The sequence below is a fragment of the Herpailurus yagouaroundi genome, unplaced genomic scaffold, assembly GCF_014898765.1.
Source record: "Herpailurus yagouaroundi ecotype Mexico unplaced genomic scaffold, PumYag 187, whole genome shotgun sequence".
Lineage (NCBI taxonomy): Eukaryota > Metazoa > Chordata > Mammalia > Carnivora > Felidae > Herpailurus > Herpailurus yagouaroundi.
Genome location: NW_024412418.1, coordinates 5,386,519 through 5,402,057, shown reverse-complemented (window position 1 = coordinate 5,402,057; position 15,539 = coordinate 5,386,519). Strand labels below are relative to the sequence as shown.

Sequence of the window (15,539 nt, the reverse complement as noted above, 5' to 3'; positions counted from 1 at the left end):
GACACTTCTATACAAGAAGGTATAAGAAACAAACAACCCTGGGGTGTCACTAATTTGTATGCGAAGGGCAAATCTTTCCTTCAAGGACAATGAGGTTTTGTCCCTCCTCCATTCATCCCAATCCATTGGGCACATGGCAGCCAATGGCATCTTTTAATATGCAAATCACACTAAGACACTACAATCACCCTATTTCCCACCTCTCCAGTACATTTTATACTCCATCACTTTTCTTACTAGATTCTGGCCACTCTTTTTTCTTTTTTTTTTTTTTTTTTTTTGTTTTTTTCTTTTTAAACAATTCAAGCCTGATTTTCAATAATTCAATTCTTGGTTTAGGGCTTTTGTTTGTTCTTATTCTGTTCACTGCTGGACTTCTCTTTTCCAGAGATTTCGCTTGGTGGGCTCCACCTCATTTTTTCCATCTTCGGATGAACTCCCACATCCTTAAATAAGTCTGTCCTGATGATTTTCCCTAGTCATTCTTCCCGCAGTTACCTCTTCATTCCTGGATTCACTTTACATTTCTCGACCTTGCCTCATGTCAAGAAGGAAGAAAAAGCCCATGAAAGCATAATAACTTGCTCTCTAAAATATTTAGGATGATAATTTTTCTATTTTAATTATAGAATTAAAGAACTGGAAAGGTCATAACGATATCCCTAACCTTACATATTTGTCATGTGTATGGTAATTTTCCCCGTATCAAAAGCAGGTCCAAAACCTACATCTTCTCTAACAAAGGTGAGAGCTGTTCTTACCATTTGTGCTGAAATTATTACTTGTCAGTTAGATTTCACAAATTCCTTCTCATATCTGCCCTATGGGTTCCCCAAGTTAATTCACGTTAAATACCTTTGCTCATTAAACGTATTTCTTAGGAGCTCAGTGCCTGACTTTTTAAACCCTAACATCTGAAACAAATATTGATCTTACTACTTTTTTATAGGGATTTGCTGTTACTAGTGTAGTTTGTAAATTTCATATGATTATGTAAAATTGAAATATGATAAAATATGAAAATTCAATATTATTCACGATGCAAAGGCATAGCAAAATAGGGTAAAATGGTGCTTTAATTTGAAAAAGAGTATATGCCTAAAAAGCCCTTGCAAGCATCACATTTTGGGGGAAACATTAGATGGACTTTCTTCCTGTTTCATTGAGAAAAATTAAGACATCAGAATACTTCCACAGACTTGTGACTATACCTACCAATCTGTCAGCACCTGTTCAATCATATGCTACCTTTGTACTCCACTAAATACATTATCTGTGTTCCTGTCTGAAGGCAACCAATCTGTGCTCTGGACTTCAACTCTTTATCACTTACATAAAGGCATCTCTTTTTTCATTTCCCTTACGAATGGATCCTTTGCATCAGCAAAGAGGCAGTCTGATATCTTTCACTTTTAAAATAAAATATTCCCTTGATCTCATTTCCTTTATCAAGTACTACTCTGTTTCATTGTCTCTTCTTTGTAGCAAGACTTAAGCGATTCTGTAATGCCTGTTTCCCATTTCTCCCTTTCCAATCTCTTTACATCTTTTTCAGGCATACTTCAGGACCTAACACTAAAAATGCTCTTTTCAAGATCACCAGTGACATCTGTGTCATTCATTGAATAGGCTTTCCTCATTTCTCATCTTATGGATTCCATCACTGAATCCAATCTTCCATGACATATTTTCCCTACTTGACCTTGACTCCCAAATTACTACCTCCAGCTCAGGCTTCTCTCCGGAGGCTGAGATCTGGAAACCCAACCTCCTTCATGGCATTTCCTCTTGAATGACTAATAGATTCTTTTCCCACCTCTAAATCTACTCTGTTCACAGTATTCTATATTTCAGCTGGTGGCATAGTTGGTCTCTCTTTCTCATACCCCCGCTTATCAGGAAATTCTGTTGGCTCTATCTTCAGTACATACTCCAAATTCACCCACTTGTGATCTCTTTTGGATCGTTTTTCTAGTTCCTAGCCACTTCCATCTTTCGCCTGAATATTTGCAATTCTCACCCACTCTTCTCACTTCTTTCTTGTCATTCTCTGCCCTATTGCTCTATTGTCAACACAACACGCAGAAATATCCTTAAACCCAGAAGTCAGCTAATAGCCACACCTTTATTCAATACTCTGAAATGACTCTTGATCTCACTCAGGTTAAAAGCTAAAACCTTCTGCAATTGCTAACAGTCAAGTGGACATCATCTGACTGCCCTCTTATTACTCTCAACTCCTCCCTTATGACTAAACCCTCGCTGACTCCTCTGGTTACTCTAGCATCTCTCTGTTCCTCTTACTGGTCCTTGACATTCTTGCTGCAGGGTCTTTATGTAGGGCTATTCTCTCTGCCCAAGATACTTTCTCCCAGTCGTCTGAATGACTAACTCCCTTTATGCTCCCAGACGGGAAGAACTTCTATTTTTAATTTAATAATAATATTTAAATAATACATAGACCTGGGCAAGCAAGGCTTCTGGTCTTCATTGCACACTTGGGAAATGTCTTCTGTGAGGTTTTCTAGGTTCTCTAGTGTCTGGAACTGGATAGTGCCTTCTGGTGGGGTACTACAGCCTGGACCTGATTGCATGGGTCTCATCCTTGTTTCCTCCTTTGGGGTGCTCTTTGGCTCTCTGTGCTACACGTGGCACCAACCGGATGCCCTAGAAACTCTGGATTCTATACTGTACTGTACTATACTATGTTATGAAGTATCCTAGGTTTTGTGCCCAGGACCTTGGTTCCAGGAGGGCATTATGTCAAGCAAGAGGCATTATTCCAACATACAGAGGTTCTGGAGAGAATAAGAAGAGATAGATTCTGGATATGAAGAGGAGGACAGATGTTTACGCATCAGGAAGAATCTTTCTGTGTCTAACTGGACAATAAACAAATCCAAAGTACCTCTTTCTACCCTGAATTCTAGAATTCTGTCAATAATTCACTATATCTAATACTGACCTGTAAATCTTGTAGTATACTTTTGAATCAAATTATTATTATTATTATTTTTGTTATTATTACAGTAAAACCTTGGATTCCGAGTCACTTGTTTTACCAGTGTTCCACAAGATGAGCAAACATTTTTAGGAAATTTTAATCTGATAAACAAACGATATCTTGCAATATGAGTAGTACGTGACACCAAATATCACATGGCCACAACTGAGCCAACGGTTCTTGAAATTCACTTTGATATACGACAAGTGCTTTGGATCACAAACGTGTTTCTGGAATGAATTATGCTCACAAATCAAGGTTTGACTCTATTATTATTATTATTTCATAAGAGTATTTACCTAGGCAGGGGTCCTGTAAAAAAATATTTGGCTGCTCTGCGCACCCTAGATGAGACCCTGATTTTAGAGACACCAATTTCTGTGATGAATTAATAACACTCCTGCAAAAGAATGAGAAAGCGCATCTTTGTGGAAATTGATAAACTAACATTAAAATTTGTGTGTATGTGTAGCTATGTTTGAACAGCCTTGGTAATAAAAACAACGTGAGAGAAGTAGAGACGGGACTGGATCTTCTACATATCAGAATATACCATAAAGCTCTGCTGTGTAAATATTTTGCTAGAGGCCATTTAATAGAGAATTCTAAAGAACAGAAGAAATGGTCCAGTGGTTAAGCCATCTATCTTTGGAAACTTGGTATAATTTTTGTAATTTAATAAATGATAAAGGTGGAATTTTAAATCTGTGGGTAAGATTGGTCTATTGGATCAATTCTGAAGGGGCAAATTTCTATTTTCTCTCCCTCTTACCTTGTATCCGCCCCCCCCCCCCATTTCATACATCTCTTTGTACCTGTCTCTATCTCTCTCCTCTGTCTTTTTTGACTTGTACAGTTTCTTTTTTAATTCACAAATTAAATATTTGCACAAATAACATGCTTATTATATTATCTGTCCCTTTCGATCTTCCCACTATTATTTCAGTGTTATCCCACTCACTTTCTCTAATAGAATCAAATAATAAGGATTAAGCAAAGCGAGGTATGGAATAAAGTAGAAGATGCCAAGTGTGGTTCAAAGAAGGAACCAGGATTCCAGGATTTAATTGCTGGAGTTCTGCTGTTGAGTCATGTGTTTAAAAGATCGTCTCCTCCAGGAGTGTGTTCCTGGTCAGATGGTTCTTCTGGTCGGGAAAAGTCTCCAAAATGTCAGTTAAAAGAAAATAGCACATGCCTGTTAATACCACAGGTGAAGGTGCTTCTGCACAATCACTTTTCTGGCAAATCACTTCAGTTCTGCTTCTTTTTGTCAGATGTGAATAGACATAAAATTCGGTAGGATACAAAAGTGTGTAGAACAACAAACTCCTTGGTATGGACCCTCTCTGAAGGGATCTCATGAGCTAAGTCCAAGTTTCCCTCAAGCTTCAATCCCAGTGCTACATACTCTGAAGGATTAAAGTAAGCAGACCTGTCATTCCTTCTTTTAAAAAACTGTTTATTTATTTTGACAGAGAGAGACAGAGAAAAAGAGACAGAGAGGAAGTGCAAACAAGTTGGATCCCAACTGTGCTGACATCAGAGAGCCTGATGCGGGGTTCAAACCCATGAACCATGAGATCATGACCTGAGCCAAAGGCAACACTTAACCAGCTTAGCCACCCAGGCGCCCCCTGTCATTACTTCTTTTAAAAAAAGTAGAAAGAGGGGGCGCCTGGGTGGCGCAGTCGGTTAAGCGTCCGACTTCAGCCAGGTCACGATCTCGCGGTCGTGAGTTCGAGCCCCGCGTCGGGCTCTGGGCTGATGGCTCAGAGCCTGGAGCCTGTTTCTGATTCTGTGTCTCCCTCTCTCTCTGCCCCTCCCCCGTTCATGCTCTGTCTCTCTCTGTCCCCCAAAAAATAAATAAACGTTGAAAAAACAATTTTAAAAATAGAAAGAGAAACATTCCTTTAATCTCTAAAAATTGTTTTTAGTTTTAAAGTCATAACATATATCGCTTAGGTATTCAGACATAAAAAAAGAAGATTTTTGATGAATCCACACAGCTTTGCACATTATTCATAAAATGTGTTATTCCTGAAAAAGCACTTGTTATCTAATCCTAATCCCAACACATTACAGATCCTTATGAATTGATGTGCTTCATCCCAGAACTCAGCTCTTGTATTTAGTAAATACACGGGCATTTTGCTTGAATCCTGCACAGAGATATTATGTTCCATCCCAGTATACATAGTTTTCTATTCCTGAATATGAAGGGAAATCAAAGCATCTTCAAATGGGAACCCAGGAGAAGTTTAAAAAAAAAAAGAAAAAAAACTTTAATTGGTTAGGGACATAAAGGTTTTGCAAGTACCTGCATAAATCAAATCACAGATAACTGTGTCTTGAAAAATCATACTGATGGGAAATTTCCAAACCCTGAGGAAAACTAAGAAGGAATCCTACAGGTTCATAGCCTCTCAGGGAAACTTCTTTAAATCCTAGGTGGAAGTCAAGGAGGAAACTTTTGCTTCTTTATTTTATTTTTTTCCCTGAGGCCATGTTGAAGACTGCTTGAGAAGCAGTGGGGCACATTCTCTACCTCGTCTGCCAGAGACGCTCTTCTTCTGTCTCCTAGAAGTAGAAATAAGACTTGGAAACATGCTTCACATGTTGGCCAGCCATTGAATGGACTTTTCTCCATAGAGTATAGGTGATTGCCATCACCAGAATTTTCAAGAAACTGATAAATGGTGAGATTTGTGATTCACATGTTTGCATTTTCAGAGAGAATTTTACTCTTTTTACTGCAGCAGTAAATAATAATCTGGATCAAAAATACAGTGGGTTTAGGAATTAAGGGGGAATAGTTAATCATGGAGTTTTAATCTATTCTTTTAATATGTAATAACCATGTATATTTAAAATTTACATGCAAATGTGATTGATATGCACATATAAGTACATAAAAACATATCTTAAATTTACTGTTTGTAATATAATTATAAAAATCTACCTATAATGACAACCTTACTAATAATTCCTCATATAGTTTTAAATATATATTTCAAAATTGAAACAAGCATTTCTATTATTTTCAGAAAGATTGATGCTAGATTAGTTTTGTTGCAGAATGAATGGGAAGGAAATAGTGGACAATGGGGTTAGTGGGGCGGCACATTCCCAAGGTCACAGCCCCAGGAAATAGTCCACAGCCCAGTTCATGGCCATGAGAGTCCCTGAGCAATCTCTGGTGTACGTCCAGCACATTACAAAGTGTGGCCATCAAGAAAGGATAGACCTTGGAATCTTTGGGAAAGTTTGGCCCATGATATGGATATTTATGAAAAGTTTACAATAGTTAAAAATTATTAGTTTAAGAATCTATGTCATGTTACCATGTTAGTGCCACCTATGCAAATTAATGATACTGGATAGTTAATAAAACTATCCTCATACCCTGTCTCCTTTCTCTGACGCTTAAGGTGATGGAAAATATGGTGATATGGATTTTAAACTTGATTTTTAATTTTAAATTGTATATATTTATGTCTAGATACATGTTGAAAATAAAAGTCTATTTTCGAATGATCACTTCTTGATTTTAAAATTTTATTAAAACATCTGTACAAATGGGCAGAGTTATTATACTACTTTTGTTTTTCTCATTTCACATTGATTAGCATTTTATTGACAGCATCCTACGCTATTGGTAGTAGTTTGATTTACAGAAGCATTTTCCTATTATTGACCATGTTGGATATTTCTAATTTTTCACTATTATAAATGACACATAAATGACTATTATAAATGACATGACATCGTCTTCCATTATAAAAGTTACACCACCTTAATTTAAGCAAAAACCAAATGAGCAAAGGGGAAGAGAGAGAGAGAGAGAGAGAGAGAGAGAGAGAGGCAAACCAAGAAACAGACTCTTAATTATAAAGAACAAAGTGATGGTTACCAGCGGGGAGGTGGGTGGGGTGATGGGTGGAACAGGTAAAGGGGATTAAGGAGGGCACTTGTGATGAGCATAGGGCGATATAGGGAGTGTTGAATCACTATACTGAACATCTGAAACTAATACAGCACTCTATGTTAACTAACTAGAATTTAAATAAAACCTAAAAAAAAAAAAAAAAAACCAAACAAACCCAAACCCAAAATACCTTAGCTAAAATATTCAGAGGTATTTCAAGCAAAAGAAACTACAGGAAATCATTTGTTTTAACTCCTACCCTTCCTGCAGGTAAATTTATTATTTCTATATTAAAAATGAGCCAAAAAGTATTCAGTCTACTGACTTTTGCGCAGTATTCAATAATGCTACCGTGTTCTGATAGCTCATTATCTTATAGTATCTTGATACATACTTGATACTTGAGCATTCAGTCTGGAGTATTCACAATGTATCAGATAGTATAAATAAAATATCAGTTCTTGGGGGAACCCTAGTAGAGCTGGTTAAATAATATGTCCCACATGATAGGTCTACCAGAACATGTGAATGTGACCCTATTTGGCGGGGGTGGGGGATGGTCTTTTCAGATGTACTTGAGTTAAGGATCTCATGATGAGATTTATCCAGATGGGCCCTAAATCCAATGGCAAGTATCCCTGTGAGACAGAAAAGGAGAAGACAGAGATACCGAAGTCCCAGACCAAGATGCAGAGGAGAAGGCTATGTGAAGAGACAGAGGATAAAGTCACGCGAAGTCTAAGGCAGAGACTGAAGCTGCGCGCCTATAAACAAAGAATACTTGGAGCTGGAAGAGGCAAGAATGGATTCTCTCCTAGAGCTTGTGGAGGAAATGCCCTGGTAACACCTTGAATTTTTACTTCCAGCTTCCAGAACGATGAGAAAATACATTTCTGTTGTTTGAAACAAACAGAAAAAGTGACACCACCTTATTTCACTTTTAGAATAATTTTTTGTTTAGGGTGGGAGTCACTACTATAAGGAATAAAAACATGTTTATGATTCTGGAAATATTTACAAAAATATTTTCCAAATGATTCCATAATGAGAGTTTCCCTGCGATTTTAGAATTAATATAATTTTAAAAACCAACACTTTAAAGACACATTTTATCTCATGATAGATTAACGTTTTCAGCTTGCTTTGTGGGTGTAAACACTGCTTAAATATCACTCTGATATCAATATTTCACATCTTCCTTCTGGATTGTACATTGCAAAACATAGGCATAATGACTATGTCATTTGACTCTTGTGAGCCATCAGCTTGAACAAGCGTTACTAAATCTACTTTATGGGAGAGGATGCTGAAATTTAGTGGTTTTATTCAATGACACATGGGTGTTCAGCAATGAAGCTGTAATTGCTAGTTTTTTGACAGCAGAAACTGAATATTTGTTTATATTGTTAAAAAATTTTGGGGGTCCCCTGGGTGGCTCAGTCAGTTAAGCATCCGACTTCTGCTCAGGTCATGATCTCGCGGTTTGTGAGCTTGAGCCCCGGGTCGGGCTCTGTGCTTACAGCTCAGAGCCTGAAGCCTGCTTCAGATTCTGTGTCTCCTGCTCTTTCTGCCCCTCCTCTGCTCACGCTCTGTCTCTCTCTCCTTCAAAAATAAATAAACATTACAAAAAAAAAAAAAAAAAAAAAAACCACTGTCATCTCTCTTCTGTCAGTAGCTCTGGGGCTTGTTCTTACCATTTATTGTAATTTTTCTCCTATGATCCTAACTACATAAATGTTATGTAATCTCACCTTTTCTGATTCTCCCAAGAATCCTACCAATAGGCATTTTTATATATACCCAGTTACAGAAGTAAAATCAGAGTCTCTGAGAATTTCAAGTGATTTTTTTCCATCACACGATATAACTAAGTAGAACAGCCTGGTCTGTATGAATCTGGAGCTGATGTGCTTCCTCATTTCTTTCCTGCTTTGGCTCTAGGATAAGCTGATCACTGCATTGATATTCTTTACTTTTTAATAACTGGTTGTTGACTGATCCAATGACCTTCTAGTGTTTGATATTCTTGTTTTCTTAGTGACAGCTTGTAGCCAAATATCAACTTCGCAGTCCAGGCACTATTTAGGAATGTCTAGTATGCTGGAAAAATAATGGAAATAGTTATCTTAAAGTAAGAGACAACAGATATTCGTATACATGGTTGTACATTGGTTAGTGTTATTAACATTGTAAACTGTTTTGATTAGCTCTAAGGGGCGTTCACAAAAATCAGCTTATTTTTAATTTGCCCAATAAGACCCATTATTCTTTTATTCACCTGTTTAATAAACATAGATTATGTGTATATGTACATACATATACGTAAGGATGGATAAATTTCTGCTATATGTGCAGGTGAGGACATAATCATTCTTCAAAGCTGTGTTTTGCTATCGAAAATGTCAAAAGTTGGAGGAATCATCTGGATGCCTTATGGAAAAGATTTCTGTGGGTAAAGTGCTTGGGTTTTTAAATGAGAGTAGTAATTATGATTGGTAAGGACTGCTGAATCTAAGTGACACTTTTCCTTTTTCCAGTTTGACCCACATCATAATCCTGTGAGATGAGCAGGCAGGTTACGTATGAATATCCCCACTTTACCATAAAGTCATATTCATTAGCAACAGATATGCTTTGGCAAATTGTGCTTAATCAGATTGGACCACTTTGTATGATTAATTAGCAAGTAATTAATAAAGCCCTAAGATTCTGGCAATATTCACCGTGCTGTTACTGTTCCTTACTTATGTGATTGTTATCAATTTGTACCTTCAAGTAATTGGGTCATTACCTTCTGATTCTACACTCATCTGTTCTGTGTCCTTCATCAAAGGGACTCCTTCAAACATGAATAAGGAAATCAGAAGGTAAAAACCTCTACAGGTGGATGAACGTTTGAAAGGCCACCCTGCTCTGTGTTCTTGCTAGAAAAAGAAAGTTCTTACTCGTTTCTGTTGACACAGTGGATGGAGTTGGGGGTTAGTGCCAGAGTTTCTTTGTTAAAATCCCAGACCTAGCACCCGTTATTTGCTAACCTTATCTTTGTAAGCATGAGCTTCCCATCAGTAAAATAGGGATAAGACCTAACATGGACTGTTTCTTGGGCAGTGGGCCCTGAACAATTGTTTTTCTTGTATTATTTAACTTAGTCATCATGGCAAGACTCTGAAATAGGTACTTCAAAAAAAACCCACAAAAAACGTTTGTTCTTATTTTAAAATGATGAATAAAAAAACCCCCCGACTTAACACATGCATACTTGTTCTGTGTTCACATGGAGCTTTCTCATGTATCTTTCTCTTTTATAAGGAATGAATGAACTCATCTTAAAGGCCAAGTTCATCTCAGATGTTTAAAGAAATATTTGGGGAGTAGCCATGATTTGCAAGGACCTTTTAACCTGGATGTTATTTCTTCTGTTTGCAGATCAGGCAGACTCCTATCAGGGATGGCATGCGAGTCCCCTCGGCTCCCATTCCATCTCACGGTGCACGTGATGACCGCGTCGTCATGGTCCTTTCCTCAGAAGCTGGATGTGCTTCAGAACCCTTGCCAACAGTTCACTCCTGGAAGCCAAGGCTAAGGGACCCAAGTTGGCAGTGAGATAAACTATTTCTCTACACGTGGATACCTCCATTCTTCCCCCTTATTGGAACTCTCGCTATTTTTAAGTATTTAATACTACCTTTCTCCTCCCCAATTCTTTCTGACCGCTCACTACCACCGTCAACAAACTTTGACTTTTGTGTGAGTCACAGTGACGCCAGAAACACAGAAGATAATTTTTCGTGTGGATGCACCAACTTCTTACTGACTGTTGCATTACTGTCCGCTGGTCCGAGACAAATTTTTCTTTCTCATAATTGCAGATTGCACAGGCTCCTCTGGCGGCTTTTAGCTTTTCCTTGCAAATCATGCGAAACCAAAGCTTCGTAACTGAGTTTGTCCTCCTGGGGCTTTCGCAGAATCCCAGTGTTCAGAAAATAGTATTTGTTGTATTCTTGTTCAGCTACATTGCAACTGTCGGGGGCAACTTGCTAATTGTGGTGACCGTCAGCAGCAGCCCAGCACTCCTGGGCTCCCCCATGTACTTCTTCTTGGCCTTCCTGTCCTTCCTCGATGCTTGCTTCTCCACTGTCATTGCCCCAAAGATGATTGTGGACTCCCTCTATGAGAGGAAAACCATCTCCTTTGGAGGTTGCATGACCCAGCTCTTTGCTGAACACTTCTTTGCTGGGGTGGAAGTGATTGTCCTCACAGCCATGGCCTACGACCGCTATGTGGCCATCTGCAAGCCCCTACGCTACACATCCATTATGAACTGGAGGCTCTGTACCATTCTGATGGGTGTAGCCTGGACAGGGGGTTTTCTGCATTCCATGATACAAATTCTCTTTACTTTCCAGCTTCCCTTCTGCGGCCCCAATGTCATTGATCACTTCATGTGTGATTTGTACCCATTATTGGAGCTTGCCTGCACTGACACTCACATCTTTGGCCTTTTGGTGGTCGCCAATAGTGGGTCTATCTGCATTATAATCTTCTCTCTGTTACTCATCTCCTATGTTGTCATCTTGCTCTCTCTGAGAACCCATAGTCCTGAAGGGCAGCGGAAAGCCCTCTCCACGTGCGGATCTCACATTGCTATTGTGGTCTTGTTCTTTGTCCCTTGCATATTTGTGTATGCACGACCTCCATCTTCTTTCTCTTTTGACAAAATGGTGGCTATATTTTACACCATCCTAACTCCCTTGCTCAATCCTTTGATTTACACTTTCAGGAACAAGGAAATGAAAAATGCCATAAAGAAAATGTGGAACAGAATAATGGTGGTTTGTAGTGACAAATAAAACATTGAAGTTTACAAAATATTGTAAAGAGTAAAAGAGTCAGATTTTCTAGACTAAGCCTTTGTGTGTTTGGGTCTGTTTGATAGGAGCTAATGTAATGCAATAAAAAAACCCAGTAATATGGGGTCAGGAAAAATGTTTTCACACTTAGATCGCTTATCGACTCTGATTTGGTAACTCAGTATCTTCATAGTAAAGTAAAAGCGTTGGATATTATGTTTACTTAAAATCTTAAAAAAAAAAAGATTGAAGGGAGAAATTACCTATCAGACCTGTTGTCACTCATCCCATGCTTTGGTAAGTCTTTGTGGAGACATGGCAAAAATATCTTAAGAGGTTAGAAACTTAACACTATTTCAAATGAAAAGAAGTTTATGCGTAGGGCAATGATTTCAGTGATTGAGGAATTAAACAGTCATGGGTCGAGTGGAAGAGATCAGCGCATTCTCAGAACCTCAGCTATAGGTGTTCCTGTGTCATGGGACTATGTTTTGAAAAATAGCAACTTAGATTTCATAGCTCCACTTCCCTAACCTACTCTTCATCTTTTAACTTTTTTGAGAGAAGTTATTATTTTCTGATATGCTGTATAATCTGTTTCTTTCTTGCTTTCTTTCATCAGCCTTCTCTTATCGACATATTTAACTTATTATTGAAAGAGAAGTTATTTTCACATATGCTACATAATCTTTCTTTCTTTCTTTCTTTCTTTCTTTCTTTCTTTCTTTCTTTTGTCAGCCTTCTCTTATGGATTATAAACTCAAGTGAGGCAGGGAAATTTTCCCCTCTTGGGCTCATAATGTATCATTAGCATCTTGAACAGTCTGAGGTAGGAGTTCAGTAAATATTTGTTGAATAAGTGAATAAATGAGATATCTTCCCATATTCACATTTAAATATATCTTTAACATTAACACACTCAAGTGTCAAATTTGGCAAAGGAGTGTGGTTATTGCTGATACGAGCTCTTAGCTCTTAATTCTTAATTCTTGACATACATAGAGCATTTAAAATAAATTCTACATTCTAGCAAATTTCCCCATGTTTAAAATCTAAATATAATATCTCAAAATTCAAATAGAAAATAAAGCCATTATTCTCTATCCACTTTCTCATTTTCATTCTCTATCCCTTCTTCCGTTCCCTGCAACAATAAGTCTTGCTCTCAGTGATCTGACTTTTATTCATAAAATATTTATGATCCCAATAAAGTCATCTATTGCCTCAAATTTGCAATTTATTAGTTGGGTTTATCTAGCCAGAGTTTCTGAATTATCCCCTGGAAACCTTACCTTAGTAAGATACAAATTTCAATGAGCAGAGTTTATTTTTTTTTTTAATTTTTTTTTCAACGTTTATTTATTTTTGGGACAGAGAGAGACAGAGCATGAACGGGGGAGGGTCAGAGAGAGAGGGAGACACAGAATCGGAAACAGGCTCCAGGCTCTGAGCCATCAGCCCAGAGCCCGACGCGGGGCTCGAACTCACGGACCGCGAGATCGTGACCTGGCTGAAGTCGGACGCTTAACCGACTGCGCCACCCAGGCGCCCCTCAATGAGCAGAGTTTAAATAATCCTAAAATGAAGCCAGAGGTGGCTCAAACTAGTAAAAACCTCAGCTAGCATTTGTTCTGTTTCCACAGTTCCCATGATGGAGTGAGCATAGCCAAGTGCATTCAGCAAACCCTGCCATTGTTTTGACAGGACCTGGAATCCAGATCTCATTTAGTCCTTTGGTCTATAAGGAATTTAATGCGTGCTAAGGGTCAGTTCACTTAGAGATGGAAGAAACTTCAAGAGATCATTGACTTGGCTTCTTGGCTTTGACCGCTTCAAAGATCTCCTTGGAAACACCCTCTGCAAAAATTTCCCACCAGCACTGGAGAGCTTAATCCTCCTTCAAATGTAAGGAGTTAAAATGGGGCTTTTTTGATTGGGAGGTTTAAGGCAGGGGCTCTTTCATTGCTTGCTCTTGTTTCCCAGCCTAAGAAATCTTATGACATTCCTGTGCACATCATATGAAAATAAAAGAAGTTTAGACTTCTACTTAAGAGATGTGGATTCTAGGCTCATTTCTGTTGCTTCTGTAACCTGTTGCTTCTGTTCTGTAACCTTCATGAGTTATTTCACTTCTCTGGTGCTCAGTTCATGTTTAAGCAGGAGTAATAAAAACACATGAATATTTCTTCTGTGCTTCTGCGAGCCAGGGACTCATTGTTTTCCTATGTTATATATTTTAAGATTTGCAGAAACTTTTTTTTAAAGGTAGGTCTTCATATTACCGTTTAATTTATGGGGCAGCAGAGGCTCTAAGACTTTAAGTGACAGACCAAAAACCTTCCTCAGGATTCTTCTAGTCCTTTTCTAATACAACAGGCCAGGTGTTGGGGTGTGATTTTCTCTCAGACGTTTCTGTGAGACACCAGGCCTTGCTGGTTGCCACTAGACCTTTCAGCAAGAGTTCAAAGCATTGTGAAATCTTTTGTAGTGTTCTCCTACCTCTCTTTCTGTCACCACCCTCTGTCATTCCCCTGTCACCTGAATGGATCACTTCATCCTCACTGAAGGTGCCTAGTGGACAGTGACGTGCCTGGCAGGAGATTCTAGAGCAGAGTGCTGGGTTGTAACATGATTTGCTTTGTGAAAAGTATTGTTTTAATGTAATTTATCCCATCTTTAACAGCTTGTAACCATTCACAAGCAACTTTCTGTACATAAGTGGAAGGGCATGAATCTTTAAAAACAAAAAGAAAATACAGAAGACCTATATTCAAAAATTCTTATTCTCATCTCATTCTCTGCATTGACTAAAAAATATAGGTAAGATTAAGAACTGGGGAGAACTGAACACTAATGTTAAAAATAAATAAATAATGATTACCAGTTGACTTTTCCTAAGAGAACATTGGAAATTAAAGAGGTTGAGAAACTTGCTTAAAATCACATAGCAGATAGTGTTGGGGCCAGGGCTCACGTCTGTCTATCTGACATGTATCTATCTGAGCCTTTAAATGACATCAATGACTTTCATGCTTCTAGAAGAGATGAGCTTAAGCAAATCCTATGGAGAAGTGAACAGACTTTCCTAACCTGCAATCATAGTGAGTTGTAGCTAACTAATTGGCCCCAAAGCATACATTTGCCCTTGGACTATCTGAATGAGGTAGCTCATTGGACATCCTTTGGGACTGGGTTAGGAGTAATGGTTTTCCTGGAAGTCTTGAGGCTGAAAGCCTGTCTTAGGCATTTGCAGACTTACGTGGGAATTGTCGTAAATACCTAATAGCATAAGAAGAAAATGCTTACCTCATTTGTATTCTCCAAAAGAAACTCTGGGAAGAGAGGCTGCTTCAGAGGCATTTCTCTCTCAGAATGCAGGAATAAGTTCCTCCATAAAATTTTGAAGGGCTGAATTAAGAAACTTTTCTTTTTCACCACCCCCTCCCTTCCTCCAATATAGACCTTGTTGTTTTTGTTGTAGTGCTTCCGGGGAGGAGCTGTGTCATGTGTGGCCACATGCAGAGTCCCCTTCCTCCATAAACTCTCTCTACCCCATCACCTCTTGTGATAAAAAAAAAAACAAGGATAAGTGTCAATGAAGTATGGTTTGCATGTGATATTCAGGCTTCATATGATTCACTTTCTAAGCAAATGGAAGTTGAAGATACAAGAAAATATACTACATTGGAAGTCATCTATTTCCTCTTAAGCAAAGGGGTAAGTTTTCCAGCCTGTCTGAGATGTTTTCTTCATGTTGCAT

General features: G+C 38.3%; 1 protein-coding gene across 1 annotated transcript; it reads left to right on the top strand.

The window, feature by feature from the left end:
• The first annotated feature begins 10,819 nt into the window (after nt 1-10,819).
• Nucleotides 10,820-11,779, top strand: LOC121043854 (olfactory receptor 4C15-like). Its single transcript, XM_040495853.1, has one exon. The coding sequence runs from the start codon at nt 10,844-10,846 to the stop codon at nt 11,777-11,779; it is 936 nt and encodes a 311-aa protein (XP_040351787.1). The 5' UTR covers nt 10,820-10,843.
• The last annotated feature ends 3,760 nt before the right edge of the window (nt 11,780-15,539 follow it).

Coding starts and splice junctions, on each gene's coding strand:
- LOC121043854 (XM_040495853.1), top strand. CDS start 10,844: ATGCGAAACCAAAGCTTCGTAACTGAGTTTGTCCTCCTGGGGCTTTCG.